Source organism: Gymnogyps californianus, chromosome 10 (assembly GCF_018139145.2).
Source record: "Gymnogyps californianus isolate 813 chromosome 10, ASM1813914v2, whole genome shotgun sequence".
Lineage (NCBI taxonomy): Eukaryota > Metazoa > Chordata > Aves > Accipitriformes > Cathartidae > Gymnogyps > Gymnogyps californianus.
Window position 1 is genome coordinate 27,184,728 of NC_059480.1, and position 13,143 is coordinate 27,197,870.

Consider the following 13,143-nt stretch of genomic DNA (forward strand, 5'->3'; position numbering starts at 1 on the left):
ATCGTAATAGATGGTGATCATTCATTAAAAGTGTCTTCTGTTTGCTTTACATTATAATGTAGTCATACTGAAGAAAACGATACAGTTAATACTATTTCAAAGCTAGCTGTAAACATTAAAGCTGTTTCTCACATACATACACTCAGCGTTGTCTCATGGGATGGTGTGCGGGGTGTACCATCTGCAGCTGTATGCTTTGTCATCAGGAGTTACAAGATTTAAATCTTATAATATCTATAGCAGATAAAATCATAGTGATTCCAGATAATAAATATTTCTCATGGAAAAAGGTAACATTCACATTAAAACTGAAGTCTTCCATACAGAGCTTTCAGAATATCAACTAATGTAAGGCTTAGAAATGATGTAGTTTAACTGAAAACAATTGCAGGGTATTAGACAATTACCTTCAAATTGTTGAAACTGTCATCATGCTTTTCTGTATTATTTAGTGATTTATTTTTGTTGGGTTTTTTTTGTAGGCATTTTCTTCTTGTAGATGGTGGAGGACTTTGTTTATATTCATATGAAGGAAGATTAATTTCCTCTCCAAAATTTCCAGGAATGAGAACAGACATTTTAAATGCCCAGACAGTATCTCTGAGTAATGATATTCTAGCAGTAAAAGACAAAGCTGATGAAAAGGGTGAGTTCTCTGTTCTAATAGTTCCATGTTTGCTAATAATTCATTATGAGGTTTTCAACATCTTCGCATTTAACTTTACTTAGCATAGTTATGGTAAAAAAGAAAGCATGAAGCATAAACAATTTATTATATAAATTAAAGATAATATTTATTATAAAAATGAATTAAAATGATGGGTCTTGCTTAACTTTGGTTAAAAAACTTAAAGAGAATGATATATGTCTCTGAACTTCCAGTTGTGTGTAATGCATCAGAGAACCATGGAATAATTGCAGTAAATACGTGAACGGTAGGTTTTCGCTCTCTGACATGTGATTTTCTAAAGAAGTACCTCAGCAACTTTTTCTGCTTGACTGCTGCTCTTAGAAGCTACCAGTACATTAGCTGTGATTAATTTTAGTTCTCAGATGTTCTTTGCTTTATTTTTGGGGGGTTTGTATCTTTACAGCATGTAAGTTTTGTATGCAGCTGATACGACCGTAGTTACGAGGCTGTGATGTTCTGTCTCAGTGTTGTGTTCTTGAAGATTTTTATGCTCTTAAATTTTGTGTTTTGGCATCAAAAGCACTACAATTCTGAAACACAACATGGCCGAATGACCTTCAGGTGAATTTTTGCATTAATGAGTGGTACAGGGATATGTTTTTGTCAGTCAGCTTTTTGCCTTTGTTCTGTCTCTTGATGCAAATGTGTAAGTTGGCCTGTGCAACAATTTAAATTTTAAGTGTCTGCTGGAGACAGACGCTTCCATTGCCAGAAAACTCAGGGCACTATGACTTTTGACTTCATAACTGTGCCATTTATAGGCCATACAAATATTACAGTACAGGGCTGCAGTGCTATCTCTAGCTGTATTTCTCCTGCATTATGGCCAGTAAGGAGATTACCAGCGGGAGCAACTGTGCACAGGAGGTGCTGTTATTGCAGAGTGAAACAGTGAAAACTTCCTGCCCGTGGTTCCAACTGACACTACCTCAATCTATTATCTGTAACTCTGTCTGTTATCCTAGACTTAATGATTAGATTTTAAACAGTTTCAGAATTTTAGAATTCTTCGTCTTGCAGCAAAGAACCACCATTTATCTTCTTTTTGCCATAGAAAAAAACCTTTCAGTGTGAAGTACAAAAGACAAAAGAAGATCCTGGCAGGGAGTTAGCCCTTTAGTACTGATTGCATGGTAGTTTTCTCAGCATATAACCTGCAACTTAAATTACTTGGTGAATGAAGAAAACCTTTGTAATGATCCTTTAAAATATCCCTCCCCAAGCAAAAGAAAAATTGGGTGAGGTTTTTCTCACTTCCTTGTTACAAAGCATTTTTGTTACTCCATACAACTTACATGTATTTCTTTTTTCTTGCACATCCTTATCTTTTGTGTGAGAACAAATACTTTCTTTCATTTTGAATAATTATTTTTAAGAGTAGTAATATAACTGCAATGTGTATTTCATTTTTAAGGAAAATTGCTTCAGAATGTATTATCCTCAAGCACCAAGACATTAAAGATATCTAAAGTAGCTGTGTAATACTTAAAATGGATTTTAATCAGCAAAATATATTTCAGTGTAAATTATTCAGAAGAAAGCAGTAGTTTGCAAAAAAAAAAAAGATAAGTGAAAAGTTGTATTTTGTTTCTGATCTTTTCTCTTCTCCTCTGTGTGTGTGTCTATGTATTTATATTACACAAGAGTATGTATGTTTGTGTATTACCTAATATGTATAATACAGAGACTTTATTTTATTGCCAGATTGACACCTCGATGCAGTTAGAATAAAAACAATAGAAGTATTTTAAATAAATTGAGGTTATATAGAAAATTAATCCATAAATATCGACTGCTGTCTATATGCATGCATATTCAAGATTTTGATGGTAAACTCACTCTCTTGCTCTGTTCCCCTGCCCATCTTCCTGAATAGACTGAAAAGCATCTCCATCTCCCAACCATTCCTACTAGTGTCCTGAAAATCTTATCAGCTGGTTCTGCACACAGGCTCATCTTCATCAAAACTGTCATTTACAGAGGCTGGGTTTCTGGCTATGTTTTCAAGATAAGCTCTCCAAATGATCCGGTTGATAGAAGCTTCCATCAGGGCAATGAGCAGGGGTGTTTTTTTTTTTTTTTCTTTTTTATATATGAGCTCCACTAGTAGTGGTAAAAAGCCTTATAATATGCCAGCACATGGGAAAACAGATTCTTGGCACGGGAAACCGTGGCTTATCTAGGCCTGTTTATTCTTCTCGACTCGCCCCAGCAGAAGCGTTTTTTTTTCTTTGCCCTATTTTGAGGGCAGGTCTGTTTTTCATAATGCACTGCATTATAGAAATATCTAAGATAGCTCATTTGATACAGGAAGCAGTTTACACATCGTAGCATGGAGCTCTCTACAAGCTAGTTTACTCTGAAACAGAGACTTGACTTGCTGTGCTTCAGTGTTGTTACTTGGATATTCTTCCTCTTTCAGTAATCTAGAAAAAAGATTGGTACCTCTGCGCTTACAGTCCTTCCTCAGTCTCTAATGAAGCTGGAAGCGGGAGGTGAGCCTATTCTCAAAAGGGAACTGCTGACCCTAGGAGCAGTTATTCCACGATAATAGAGCATGTCTGTTAAAAGATACACAGTAGCTGTTCTCTTTCTCTGGATGTTCAAAGTGAGAGAATGCCCTTTGTTTATATTTCTAATTTATACATATAAAAAAAGATATATTTTAGGTTCTAAATGATTGTAAAGTGATGTGGAGTTTTTCCAGATGGGGGGTGGTGGTGGTGGAAACAACCCCAAACTTATTTTCTGAAATACCTTAATAAGCATTGTAGACTAATGAAAAGTTAACCAATTTTTACTTGTCAATTAAGTATGGTGGTTTTCTTTAAAACTCTCTTAATCTCACTTCCTATAGCTAGTATAGTAGCAGTAAAATTGGCTTGTACAGCTAGGTCAAAATAAATTTCATGCAGGGAGCCATGCATAAAAGTGAGAAAAATAGCGCTTCTCAGGAACAACTAGTTTTCTTTTGTATATGTAGCCAGCTGCCAAGAGCAACACTTGTGCAAAACCCTTTCTTTTCCTCCTCTGCAAACTCAACCAATGCTTTCTGAACACCTGCTTTTACAGGTTGGGTTTTTTTTTTTCTAATTCTGCCTGTATAACCATTGACCTCAAACCAACATCCTGTGTCCTAGTGAAAGAAATGCACAGCAGGATTAACATGTTAACATCGCCATCCTTTGGAATGAACGTGTACGTTCATCTTATATTGTATACTTACAGGTAATGTGTTGAAACCGCAGGTGGGATGTGTTACTGAACATCTGAAATGTTTGTCACATCTGTGTTTTCCATGAACTAACGTGGAATCATGTGCCTTAAATTACAGCTGGTGTTTCTTATAATGTTGCTGTTTTCTCTAGATTTGAATACTCTACCTGCATCTGTCTGAATTCGTGTGTATATTCACAGACTATATATAAAGTATGTATGAATAGTTTTTGAACGCACATGGATGTGTGTGCGTCACACACACGTGTGTATATAGAGAGAGAAAGAAAGAAAGAGAAACTTTATTTTTAGGCAAGTTGCAAATTTGAGTCTTCACTGGATATCTCAGAAATACAGATGATGTAGGTGGGGGTTTTTCGGAGGGTTTTTGGTTTTCTTTTTTTTTAAGGGTGAGACAGGGAAAGAGTGGAACAGACGGACTTTGGTAAAGATTGCAAGAATTATATATAAAATTCAAGTATATCTGGATAAAGCAGATACTTTTTGAGGAAGCCAGTTATTATCATCATGACAAGCAGAAACCCTAAACTGTCCTGGAAGAAAATATGCCTAGGGACCACTGTATTAAGAATTCAAAATAGAGCAGATTATTAACAAAATAGAGAATGCTTCTGAAGAATGTTTTACCCAATAGTTCGAAGGACAGCTTTCTATATATCTGATACTAATTCCTTTAGGAAAATATATCAGTCAATGGTACCACTTCCTAAACTTTCATATTCATCAAAATTGTGGGTTAAGATTGAGTAAATCTATCAGATAGCCTTGGTAACATTAATTTATTCAGAATGCAAGGTACAAACTTGCATCAGATAGAACTCAGTGTCATTTCTGTAAATATCCATTTGAGCTGTGATAGGAAGTAAAACGTTAGTTTTCTCAATTCTGTATCAGTCCCTAATATCATGTTTCAATGGCTATCGATGCTCTGAAAATAATGATATTTGAGAATTTTTACAGATCACTCCAATTGCAAAATGAGACTATTCCTAAGCTCAGCAGACTGACGGTTACATTTTCCCAACTGTAAGATTCTTTTTTCACCAAAGTGTGAAAGTCACTGGTAAATCTAGCACACAGTAATAAGTATGCACCTGCAGTAACTTATACTCTGAAAATGAATGGAACTCTTCTGAAAAGTCTATGAAGAACTGTTGCTTTTAACTAATAAACCATATAATTTTTTGTTTCTTCAGTTATCTACATATTTGAAGCTTTATCTGGAAAGCCATTGGGTGATGGAAAGCCTCTAACCCATAAGGTAAGGTGAAGGATATAATGTCTCTTTTTTATTATACATTGAAATTAAGAATCAATAATGGGTTTCCTCAATAATGGGTGTAATAACCTATTAAAGGTTTACAATCTTAATAGAAAGGAGCTTGACAACTCTAGCTGACTCTTATAAAATAACAAAAATCAGATTCTTTACGCAGTGTCGATGTACAAAGGGATATACTATAGGTTGTGTTCAGTTACCGGTGCGTGTTTCCCATGCGCATAAGAGTTTGAAACTACAGGTAAAAAGTTTTGTTATGCAGTAAAACTGATCAACTGAGTTTGCTTTGCATGTACTCCAAAGCAACTTTTATTAGTGCCGACCTGTTGTTAACATTGAAGAAAAGAACATCAGTGAGAAGATATCTGTCTTCAGTCTGAGCTTCTAATGTTTTTACTTCAAAAATGATTGCCTGAACTGCTTTTTACTTTGCTTCACTCTTCTGGTATACAACAGAAGCAAAATTAGGCAGCTTCTTTGGAGAGAGGAATAAACATTCATCTTTTAGGCAGCTTTTGCTTTGGGACTGCCACTTGTATTTCTGTAGTTTTGTGGTAAATTCCTAAACTGCTAACTCTTCTCTGTTGCAGTTTTGTTTTAATCTGCATGAAATTCAATTTATATAATGCTTCATTCAACAGAGAAGACACACATAAAGTGTCTTCACAATCCAGCTTTTTAGGAGTTTTGTGCCTTGTTTTTAGTCAAGCATTCATTTGTTTGAATATCACATGCTTTCTGTGATATGAATCTCCAAAATAAAAATCAGATATTTTCATTTTCCTTTTCAGACGGAAATTGTGGAGATTGCTTTGGACCAGAAAGGACTTACAAGTGAAAGAAAAATAGCTTTTATTGATAAGAACAGAGATCTTTACATTACTTCAGTTAAACGGTTTGGAAAAGAACAGAAGATTGTCAAAATAGGTAAGAAAAATTCAAAATAACATTTAACGACATGCTAGCAGGCAAATAGACTTCTATCTAGTAAGGAGACAAAATTTTGCTCTTTAATTAATAGTGAAATTGGACTTGAAAAAACATTAGAAATAGTCCTGTGGCTTTCATAAGATAGTGGTAGAAATAATTTTAGAACATTTTATCTAAATTCTGATAATTTTTATATCAGTTACACGTAAAGCAGTTGTTAACATTTAAGCACTTGTTATTGCATTCCAGAGCAAGCAGCTAAGAGGATATTGGAGAAGGATGTATTCCTCAGAATTATTCAATACAGAATCTTTCAGACATTTTTCTTGCAAATTCAAACTCTTAAGTTCATAATATTTTTAATTAAAAGTTTAAATGCTGTGGACACATGCATGATACAGTAAATATGAAGGTGTGGTCTGACCATTGTATTAATTTTGATCTCCAGTCTCGAAACTAAGTCCAAAAAACATTATTCTGAAAAGAACTTTCTTTCAGAAAGAGAGAACTGAATTTGGCTGAAAGTTTGTAAGATGTTACCTTACAAACTAGGGGGTTAAAACCAGTCCTTATAAAAGGAACTGAGAATGACTAATAATTACCCTTTTACTACAGTTTGAGAAGTGTGCCTTTATTTTGAAGTTTCTTGTGGAAATGCATATTATTCTGTTATCTTTAAATTAAGGGACAATGGTTCAAACTTTGGCTTGGAATGACACGTCTAACATTCTTTGTGGAATTCAAGATAGCCGTTTGACAGTCTGGTACTACCCCAACACAGTCTATGTAGATAAAGATCTTTTGCCAAAAACTCTGTATGAAAAAGATGCAAGGTAATATATCCTTTTTGATCAAAGTAGTATTATTATGTATTTTAAGTAGTTTACTCACTCCTTAAAGAATTATGTTAATTTTGGCAGTTGAAGTAGAAGCCAGGGTTGCAACTTTAAAAATTCTTTTCATGTTACTACTTCTTGATTAGGAAATGAGGAAAAAGTGTTGTATAAGGTATATCATAAAGTTTGGAGTTGAAATGACGATGCGCAGTTTAGAAGTAGAATAACATCTTGATGCAAAAGCAAAATTTTAATCGTATCTCTTGAAATATTGCCTTAGTTGTTTGTAAAAAAACAACCAAACAAAAAAGATCTCTTTAAAGTATCTGTTGGAAATTAAAAGTATCAAGATATTAGGTCACAGATAATACTATTTCTAGCTCAGCATGTTTACTTTACATGTTTACTTGACCCTGTATACTTTGTGATATGAAATTCTTCATAAAGAATACCTGAATTCGTTATTTCATGCTAAGAGTTATGGGAGCCCAAATATTTTTTTACTGAAAAATGTATTTGAAAATTTTTGCACAAATACCCAGTTTGCATTTGCCTTACAGCCAGTGAATGTGCATGACTATCGTCTTATTTTTAGAGAACATTACGACTACCTGTTGGATATAACTGTTGACTAACCTAGGTGCTTAGATTTTGATGTGCTCTGAAAATGAAGTATAATCATGTTGTAATTTTGAAACAAAGATTTCTTTAAATTCCTAATGTTCTTTTCAGTAAGAAAGAAGTGAATATTAACTTACCTTTCTTTCTCTACCCAGTGAATTTAGCAAAAATCCCCAGATTGTACATTTTGTAGGAAATCAAATAACAATTAGAAGAGCAGATGGTTCACTTATTCACCTTAGTATTTCACCTTATCCTGCGATTCTTCATGAATATGTTAGTAGTTCTAAATGGGAAGATGCTGTCAGATTGTGTCGCTTTGTCAAGGTAAATGCTAATTATCAGGAATGTTCAGATATAATTTCACTGTAATATTTATGTTTTCAAGTATTACTTTAATAATGATAATTGCATATCAGATGTTACATCTCATTTCCATTCTTCTGCTTTGTTGCTGATTATTTTTGGGCTTGTCATGAAAAGTCATACATTTTTCATAATTACATAATATACATAATTTCGCAAAGTCCAGTTGGATTGAACACAGGTACTCACAGAAGTTAGTAATAAGCTTAAGTTTTTAGGACTAGGCCTTGATATAACCAATTAAAAATGATCTGCATCTCCACATACAGTTGCCTAGGATTTTTTCATATTTTATTTCACTTGTGTTTTTTTTTTTTTCCTTTGCTTTCTTCTGTATGTATTTAGGCAACAGCAACAGATGAGGTGAGTCTGGCAGTCTTTAAAACGGACAAACAAAAATCCCCCAAACCCTGCTTCCTTTCCCCCATTTACTCATAGAAAAGAGTTTAGCACTTTCATATGATTATCATGACCTTAAATGTGTATTTCAAATATTTTTGTATTTGCATTATTAAATCAATACACATCCAGATAACTTGGGTTGTATAATGATTTTTATTTTGAGTGTTACCCCTTTAATAGTAGGCTTTTATTCCAGTATTTGGCAGTGGGAACTGGGATTTCAGATTTCAAATACAGTATTATGTGAACTTCTTTGAGTTATCTAAATCCATCATCTTTAAAAATAGAACATCTGTATCAGGTGGTAATATTCATAATAGTGTTTCTTTCTGATTAATATGAAGGTTTTCTAATTCAAGGATTTTTTTTGTCAAACTTTTCGTTCACCCTCTTCATTCTTATGGGTAGAGTCATCCCATGAGTTTAATCATACTTAAAAGGAAAAATGTTTAATATTTTCGGTGCTTTTTTTATGAAATGCCAATATAGGTATCATGTTTTTTCACTGTCCTTTTTTATGAGCTTTTCCTCATTGGTCCGTATCTGTCAACAAGTGAGGAAGGCCTTTCTCTCAAGAATAACTGTAACAGAATCTTTATTTTCAGTGTGAAAAGCATTCACATCACCTGGTTTTAAGCATCTAAGTTAGGTACCTAGGTCTCAGTCTTTGAAGACTTCTCCTTTCCATTGATTATGAAAGAAAGTTTTTGTCTTTGATAGAAGGTAATCTAAGCCGGCCTAAACTCCATGTTGTGAATATCCTTTCTGTTTCACAATTTGTGGTGTTTGGGCTGAGGGATGACCTGGAATACCCTTACACCAAGGTAAACAGAGAGCCATCACAGCTGGTCTTGGGTTGAATACTGTGTTTATCTTTCATGATTCCTAAACTCTTCATGGAGATACGGGGCTATTTTGTTGATTTTGGCAACCCAGGTAGACAGTTCAAAGTATTTCCAATCAGTAATAAGAAAATGGACCATCTGTCTGAGAAAAGAGAGAACAGCAAGACCTATTGGTGAAAAACTCCTAGAAACTTGGTCTCTTGCATAATTTCAGGCTAAGCTTTCAGCATGTTATCACCTAATTTTCTAAATAATAGGGAAGTGGGAAGAGAACATGACAAAGATTTTGTGTGCATTTGATTCTCTGAACAATTTTAATTCTCCCAAATTATGGGCTACCAGCAGGAAGGTTAATCTTGTCCTGAATCATGGTAAAAGAGTAGGAACATGTGGGCAGGTGCAGAGATGGTGATAGTGAAACCATAGCCTTAGGCTAAATTACTGTATTTCATCGGCTTTAGTGGGTCGTACCAGTTTTATTTCATACAAAAGCAATTGTAAGACAGGGCATGGTAATGTGTTTAGAGCATACTCAGTGTAACTGTTTATTCTGATTTAAATCAATAGTAATCCTATTCTGCTTCTAAAAACCCATTCACATTACAAAGTGTTTATTTTCAAATTTGTTATTGAACATATTTAACAAAAATGTTAAACCCCACTTAATTCCTGGAGTGCGTGTGGACTAAAAAGGGCATGCAAAATTATATTTTTCCTGTCTGAACTAGAGTTTTCAGATGCGGTAGCCTAAACTATATTAACTAATATGTTTTAGTAGTATATTTTTGTCACAATGTTGTCAGACTTGAAAAGGGAAAATATCAAAATGTCAGGATCTTCCTAAATATTTTTCTGAGTTGGTGGGGTTTCCTTAAGGTTGTGTAAAAAAAGAAAGAAAATGCAAAAGTCGTGAAAATAGAAAACAAGGGTGTAATATTATTATTACTACTAAGTTTTTCTAATTCTTAATTCTAAACATAAAACGTACTGAAAATATCACAAAGGAGACAGAACTTTTGAAGCTGTTGTTTACTTTTCAGCAGGCTCATAGTCTGTTCTACAGTCAAGTAATTTTTTTCCTTTCTCTTTCATTTGTAGTATGTTTATGATAAATGCACAGTTATTGTTATTGTCAGCGTCATGGTTCCAGTACAGTTATTTGTGAAGCCAGGTTGAGATGAGCCAGGTTAAAGCACTGGTTTTTAACCACAACCAGTGCTTTGGTTTCCAGCATAGTTCCCCAAGAAGTGACAGGGACACCGATGATGAGGTCGTAAAGTGATACTATGGCAAGAGTTCGTTACTCGCTGAGACGCTGAAAACTAATGATTCATTCAGCCACGCAGTCAGTCTCAGCTGATCACAACATAAACGTTTTTATAATGAAGGAGTTCTGAGAAATAATTAAGTAGTGTCTTTCTAATAAGAGACTTAGACCACGGTGCCATAAATGGCATACTGAGAAATGTTGTATTTATACAACAATAATAATACATTATTTTTAGGACTTGTATACTTCCTTTGAGAAGTCCCTTTTAGCATGATAATAAATATCTGAAGTTTTAGGAGTTGCATTTTTTTTTTAAATTTCAGGATCAAACTATGTGGGCATGTTTAGCTGCTATGGCAGTTGCCAACAAAGACATGGCTACAGCAGAAATCGCCTATGCATCAATTGGTGAGGTAAGAAAATGGTGTTATTTATTTCCAGTTAAATTGTTGCAAAACTAATTTTATTAATTAATCTCCCTTATTAAACTGTTGTACATCTCATTAACAGATTGACAAAGTTCAGTATATCAATTCCATCAAAGATCTTCCATCAAAAGAGTCAAGGATGGCTCATATACTGCTGTTCAGTGGAAACACCCAAGAAGCCGAAACCCTGCTTCTTCAAACAGGCCTTATTTATCAAGCTATTCAAGTCAACATTAATCTTTACAATTGGGATAGGTAGTATTTCTTCAAACACAATATGTTTGTAAGCAGTCTTACTGAGGTAACCTGTAGATTATTTAGATCAGTTGTTTTATTGCGGATACTTAGCTGACTAATTTCCTATCTGTAATTGCCCAGAGCTGCAAAAAGATGAAGTAAATCATATCCTGACAATAATCAAAGAAGTAACTTTTTTTTCTGTCATATTTAGAAGATACAAGTATTCCGTGATAAAGGTCCAAAACATGCTTGGAGACATTTTTAAATAACATTTTGCTTTTTCATTATTGTTAACACAGAAAAGTCCTTAGCAATACCTCACACTGTGTGTGACCCTCAAAGAATTAAGGCTGTTTTGAAATGTCTTGTTGCTAAAAATAAATATGTGGCTATTCAGACTCCCAGCACTGTGTAGGTGGATGAAATATGAATTAGGCCTGAGAAAACAAAGTAGGAATTTCTCCCTTAAACAAAACCCCACGTTTTCTAACAGAACCTTCTGAGGCCATTTACTAGCAATTTCTCTGCTATTATATTCATATCACTGTGGGCAAAAAGTTGGTTTTCCCCCACATATCTGTGTTTTTTATTATGTTGCCTAATATGTCTCATCTAAAAACTGTGTATATCAAACATAAGTATTCCTTATGCCATTGAGAAGAAAACAGATGTGAGAGTAATCAATTATATTAATCCAATGACTAATCTTTCCCACCTATAGAATATTCATAAATGCTGTGTAGCATACGCCATAAAAGTGTATTATGACACTGTTCAGAAGCGATTCCTGGCTGTAATAAAGTTATTAAAAATTATTACTTTTGCCCCTTTATATTGAGAGTGCTAAACTCTAACCGTTCTGTTTTATTTCCTTGAAATAAAAAGACTCCTATTGTCAAACTCCAATGATGTGATGAGTTTGTCAACAGAAATAATTGTTGGATATTTTTCATAGCGTGCATCATAAAGTAGACAGTCTCCTTTGCTGGCTGCTTTTAACTTCCCGTGACTGATACTAACGTAAAACTGCTTGGCACTATAGATTAGGAATCTTTGCCTGCAGCCCAAACACTTTTCAGCGTATCATTTTGGAAAACCATGGTGATTGTAGTTGTGCCAGAGCATTTATATAGCCTGACAAGCCCATTTCTTTTTTATTCCAGGGCCCTAGAACTAGCAGTAAAGCACAAGACACATGTTGACACAGTCCTGGCTTATCGACAAAAATTCCTAGAGGACTTTGGTAAAAAAGAAACAAACAAAAGATTTTTGCAATATGCAGAAGGTGTAAGTATTCCTCAGAATTATTCCTACAGCTTTAGGTCAGCCTGCTCTTCGTAGCCAGTTTGGGAGGGTGGAGGGGAATTGCTCTTACATTTTCCTTCTTTGATTCAAATGTGGACACAAATCTTAAGATTTTACATCTGAGTACAAGTTCATAGCTTGATGTGTGGCTACTTGGCTAGTAAGAGTTGTGCATGTGTTTTATTTGAAGGCACAGATACGGAATGTATATATTTAGTATTTGGCAAGGATTATACAAATGAAGGCACAGTTGTTTTCTATAAACGGGGAGCTAGCCCTTAGTATGGTTGAACGTGTACCTCTTAAATGTCTTAGGCGGTTTTATGTAATTTTATGGATGGCAACAGTAACAAACTCTGAAGGTATCCAGATATATATTAAGAGTGAATGACGAACTGTTCTGCCAAATATGATAAATAGCTAAATATACAATTTCATCAAAACTCTTGAAACCCTCTCCATCATCAGTAGGTCGTTTCAATTTATTAGCATTTCACAGATCTTAAAGACTGAAGACAGATCTTACAGTTCATAAGCTAGAAGTATCTTAGATTCCACTGGAGTACTTCTGCGCATTTCCTTTATGAGAGGCACCCACATATGCACCTTAGACAGCAATTTCACTGAGCAGCCCTTATGTCCTTCCTACTCTTCCCCTCGCTGTTCCTAAGCATTCTGAGGGTGAAACTATGA

General features: G+C 34.5%; 1 protein-coding gene across 2 annotated transcripts in view; it reads left to right on the forward strand.

Moving 5' to 3' along the window:
* The window catches only part of IFT80 (intraflagellar transport 80), a 54,227-nt gene that overhangs the window by 37,109 nt on the left and 3,975 nt on the right, over window positions 1-13,143 (forward strand). The window contains exons 11-18 of one of the 2 annotated variants that reach the window (XM_050902593.1): window positions 483-646; window positions 5,125-5,189; window positions 5,999-6,134; window positions 6,823-6,970; window positions 7,750-7,921; window positions 10,801-10,890; window positions 10,988-11,160; window positions 12,309-12,432. In XM_050902593.1, the coding sequence (XP_050758550.1) occupies window positions 483-646; window positions 5,125-5,189; window positions 5,999-6,134; window positions 6,823-6,970; window positions 7,750-7,921; window positions 10,801-10,890; window positions 10,988-11,160; window positions 12,309-12,432 (1,072 nt within the window). Of the gene's footprint in view, window positions 1-482; window positions 647-5,124; window positions 5,190-5,998; window positions 6,135-6,822; window positions 6,971-7,749; window positions 7,922-10,800; window positions 10,891-10,987; window positions 11,189-12,308; window positions 12,433-13,143 lie in introns of those variants that run through there. The other variant, XM_050902594.1, reaches the window with a different exon arrangement.